A 5103-nucleotide genomic window follows, 5' to 3' on the forward strand; every position below is an offset into this window, starting at 1 on the left:
AACAAAACAACCTAAAAAACAAAACAACAAAAAGCCCAAACAACAAAACAACCTAAAAAACAAAACCACAAAAATCACTGCTTGCTTTACAGGCAACTGTAACAGGCTAGCAATGCTTCCTGAGGCATAATGCCTTCCTGTGAGAAAGCATTAAAAATACTCTGTTGACTTATTTAAAAAGCAACTAAATGACCTCACCTGTTCTTAAAGGATAAAAAAGATCCTACTTAAAAGAAAGGTAGAGGAAGAAAAGCAGTCCCAAAGGAGAAGACATAAAGGTTGCTAAGCCTGGACAGAAATCTAAGTCTTTGGACAGGATTTATTTTCAGGAGTTACAGCCTATTTCTGCAGAACAGGACTCTCACTTACCCCAACATGTAGATCAAATAATCTTCAATATTTAAAAGCTTTCTCAAATCTAGTTATTACTGACTTTTCCCCACCTGACAAAAGCTAGAACAGAACTCAGATACACAGAGCTACAATGGCATAAGACAAACTTTAGCAGGATCTATTTATACAGAAATCCAGCTCAAACAAAATTTGATGAGCCAGAACCGAAGAAATAACAGGTAACAGGATGTGACTAAACATGTAGCCATTCCCAGACTGCAGTCTACTTAAACAGATGAGAACACATGAACAAGTGCATGACCGCCAGCAGCAATGGATTTTCTATAGCTACAGTTTATTCACAATCTGGCAAAATACAGAGTAGACTAGGTAGCTCTCATTCATAGCATTTTCCATTCAAAACGCCTTAAAGCAGTTTTCAAAGGGAGTTTTAGGAACGTGAAGAAAGAGCAAGCAGGCAGAGTAATATATTCATGACTGGAAGTCAGCGATGTCATTCCTTAGCTCCTTGCATATTTCAACAGACCACACACACCAAGATTTCTTCACTCTTGCATCACACTTCCACACAACAGGCTGACAAGGGGGTTTGGATTTAGAGTTAACAATTTCCCATGCTACTTTTCCCACAAAAGCAGTTTTTCCTAGAGAAGTCTTTGGCTCATTGAATCCCTGAGAACATTACAATAACCCCTGAGACTATTATTAGAAGTTAAAAGCATTAAAAGGAATGAAATGTTTGAACATACATAGAGGGGTAGCTTTGGTCATAGAAGAACTGCAGTGACCTATCACCAAGGAAAACAGCACACAGCACCACAGCCACACCTCCAGGTGCACAGATTTTGAGACATACCTATTAAGAGTTTGGGGAAGTTGGATGTTTCAATATTGTGGTAATAGACAACTGATTTGAACCCTTCAAAACAAAAAAATATCTGTTAAAGTCAAACCTCTCAGCTATTTAAATGTTTCCCTTTTAATTCATGAAGAGTACCTTGCTCTGATGTAGGACTTTCTAGAATGAGTTATGGATGCAAACCTCTCCAAGTTTTAATTGAATTTTTGCTCCTAACTCATACAGTTGGATTTCAAAGTCCTCCCCTGTGCTGAAAATGAAAGGTGTATACTCCTATTTCCTACTGAAATAAATTGGAACACTTGTTTAAATTAGGACAAGCAGCTCATCTCCAAAATGAGAAAAGTTAATTTAAGCTAAACTAGTTTGGGAGCTGTCCATCAAAATATGCAGATAAGACCAACTGACAGCACAGTTCAAGATTTTCTACAGAAGCATTTTGTGAAAGTGTTTCATTTTTTTCAGTTTCAAAGAAGGAACAGCACCACAGCACAGGATTTACTTACAGTGAGATCTGTCTTCAGTGACTGCAAGCCAACAACAAAAAAAACCCCTATAACAGAATCATGCACTCTTATGTTTTGTCCTATAAAGCAAAACTGTGCTGATGCTTTGCTTCAGGCAGCAGCAGAAGGGGTCCTACCAAATACAGCCCTTTGGGAATACTGGAATTGTTGGGCAATGTTGTTAGTTTGTGCAGTGTTCAATAGAAATATGTTTTCTCCTCCTCTTTCTTCCTACTCATTTTCTCTTCCTTCCCTCTCCCCTCTTCTTTCTTTCACAAAAAGAATTTAATGCCCTAAGCTATCAAGGGCTACAATTTCCTCTGTCTCCCAGCCAGCTTCACCAGGAGACACCAAGATGACTTCAGGACACAAACATTTAGGGAAATTGACACCGTGTCCTCTGAATGGATTTCTTGATGCATCAAACAGTACTTTTGTGGAGTTTGGACAGACAAGAAGAGCTGTGCTGGGAGGGAGATCAAAGATCATCACAGGACATCACAATTCTGAGAGCAGAAGATTCCAAATGTCTAGCAGAACCATAGGAGCTCAGGACAACCATTTCCTGCATCTCCGTTCTAGAAAGGAGAGCCTTCCCTCAATGATGATTGTGGTGAACTCTGCAGAGCTGGCTGGAGCCATGCTCACAGCCTGTCATGAACACTAAATTCCTCTTGCTGACAATAGCTGGATGTCAATACAGCAAAATGAGAAAAGATCCTCTGAAATTCCTAGTAATGCCAAGAGATTTTATACACCAGGGCTGAATTCTCAGCAAGGACAAAAAAAACCCAACAAGAACAGATTTCTTCAGACAGCCTAAGCTTCAGTAGGTAACACTGCAGCAGTGGGAGGCTTTTTAAAATCTATTTATTTCACAGTTGCTGGAATTCCCCTATATAACTGTACCTCCAATAGGCCGCTTCTGTTGCTGAGATGCCAAAGCCTTTAGCAGCCAATTGCTGCCAAAAGGACTCACCAGCACAATCCATTTTGGTTCTTAGAAAGCTGATGAATATCAAAACTCCCTTCTATTCACCAGAGCCCTCACCAGCCTGCTGAATGCTCAGGAAGCATGACTGTGGGTTGGCACTCCCCCAGCAGAGCTCGGAGCTTTGATTCTCATCAGGTGACACCTATTACTTAACAGCAGTGTTCTGAGTCAAGTTAAATAGCAAATAAACATAATGAGAGGCATTGCTAATGAGAAAAATAAAGGAGAAAACTCAAAGCAGAAGATTTTGCTCTGAGCATCCCACACTCTGATAACTCTGAATAAGCAAGAGAAAAATTCCTTTAAAAAAAACTGGCAGCAAGAAACATCCTATTTATATATGTTTAAGAGAAGTTAAAATAATAATGATGATATCATTTTCTACACCAGAAGTCTGCAGTGCATTTCACACTGGTTGGTGGATACTTGTAACATAGATGGCAAATCAGGGAGGTTTTTCCCTATTTAATTAGGAGCTTCCATTTCATAATCCTTGGGTTCAAATTCATAATCAGTATGAAAAATCATGCCTCTCTTCATAAGAAGAGATCATATTCATTGTTATATAATTAGCTTTTTTCATAATATATCATTCTCCTGTATCACTTGTTTCACTTGGAATAATTTTTTCCCACAGATTTCTGTTTAGTGACATCCTAAACTGCATAAAGGATGATGGTTCCTGCTCATATAATATCAGCTGCTCTGCTCTAGGTAACACAGGAGATATAGTGCACAGTCACCAGAAGAAACTCTGTGGGGTGTGACTTAAGCCCAGCAGATTCACTCCTCTTATTTAGATGAAAAGAACTCAGTCTGGGGGTGAATGGTGTGACCTACTGTGCACATGGGAGTTCCTCCTAAGTAACGACTGTGGGATTGGGTCCTTGGACATAAAACACATCAGGAAAATGTCACCATCTGCTTGAATCATTAGGATTTATCTATGATTGCTCTTTGGAAAGATAGTGTCATTAAGCTGAACTAAAAATGATTAAGGTCAGTTGTGCATGTGTACATCACTTGGCAAGGTCTGTGGAATTTCTGATACAAGACTGGTAGGTTAATCACTAAGAAAACAGATTATATGCTCACAACCACAAGGTATATTGTTTAGATGAGAATTTAGGGAGGAAATATCTACTCTGAAACCTTTAAACTGCTCAGTGCTACCAGGAGAAGGCAGACAAACACTTACCCATCAGACACTATGCCCTCTGCAATTTCACACACCAGCACAAACAAGAGGATAAAAGTCAGTATCCAGCGTAAATTGTGGCCAGGAAAATGGAGCCATGTGCTATGATGTATATGTACTTTGGAACTCTGACTTCCCCATCCTAAAAGAGAAAAGAGAATTATAGAGAGCTTTCTTTACAAGAGTGACACACAAAGCTCCTGCTTACAAAAACCCCAAACCACGTATGTAACAACCTTGCATACCAACATTGACACAGCTGTGCTGTTAAACACACGTGCATTTGATTATTATCAGAACTGTGCTCTCACTATCTCACTTCATATGGAATAAAATCAATAATTCAGACAGGACATAGCCTTTAATTCCTATACTTCTAGCAACTTACTATCAAGTAATTACATGCACTAAACATTTTTCAAATCTATTCACAGCTTAAATGAACAACAAATTAACGTTCTGACAAATACACACAAGCACTCTAATAAACGCACTACTTCTTTTCCCTTTAATTATTTTAAAAAGTAAAAAAAAACAAAACAAAACAAAACAAAAAAAAAAAAACCAAAAAAAAAAGATGAGGTGTGAAGCTTTATCTTGCTAAAAATTAGCAACACTGAGAAATTCCAGATAAATGCAGGGAACCCTAAGCAGCTAACCCCCTTTTCACAGCCGTGCGGGCTGCTATTTCCCCACCGGAACTTTTCCTATCCCCAGGAGCGAGTGTTACTCCAACCCATGCCGTGGCTCTCCGCGGGCCGGTCCAGGCTTTGGACGAGGGCATCCGGAGCAGTGACAGCCCCGTGCGCTGAACCACCGGGCCACCTACCGGCCCCGCCGGGCTTGTGACATTAAATCGCGGTACCCGCCTCAGGTACCGCAGAAGCCAGCGGGGCAGGACCTGTAATGAGGGGGGGCTGCCAGGCGACTGGGACCCCGCAGTAATTGCTGGGAGTGATATTTCATAACGCAACACTTACTTGTCAGGTTTCTTGGGCTTTAATAGCACATTTATTTCTGCTCCTTGCCCTGCACCTGCAGGGCAAATCCTGCGGTCTCTTCCAGCATCACCCGTTCCCGCCCTGCCTGCGCAAGGGGTTTCACCTGCGGGGAGCCCCGCGGGCTGCCCCGACAGACGGAGACGGGCCCCGCTGCCCGGGCGGACAGCGGGCGGTGCGGGGGCTGCCCGGGG

General features: G+C 41.3%; 1 protein-coding gene across 1 annotated transcript in view; it reads right to left on the reverse strand.

Moving 5' to 3' along the window:
- ABCC8 (ATP binding cassette subfamily C member 8) overlaps positions 1-2711 on the reverse strand; it is a 70850-nt gene extending 68139 nt beyond the window's left edge. The window contains exons 1-2 of the mRNA XM_031061355.1: positions 2699-2711; positions 1211-1273 (exon numbers count right to left, since the gene is read on the reverse strand). Of these exons, the coding sequence (XP_030917215.1) occupies positions 1211-1273; positions 2699-2711 (76 nt within the window). The remainder of the gene's footprint in view (positions 1-1210; positions 1274-2698) is intronic.
- Between the last annotated feature and the right edge of the window lie 2392 nt (positions 2712-5103).

The sequence above is a fragment of the Geospiza fortis genome, unplaced genomic scaffold (genome assembly GCF_000277835.1).
Source record: "Geospiza fortis unplaced genomic scaffold, GeoFor_1.0 scaffold327, whole genome shotgun sequence".
In the NCBI taxonomy this organism is placed as follows: Eukaryota; Metazoa; Chordata; class Aves; order Passeriformes; family Thraupidae; genus Geospiza; species Geospiza fortis.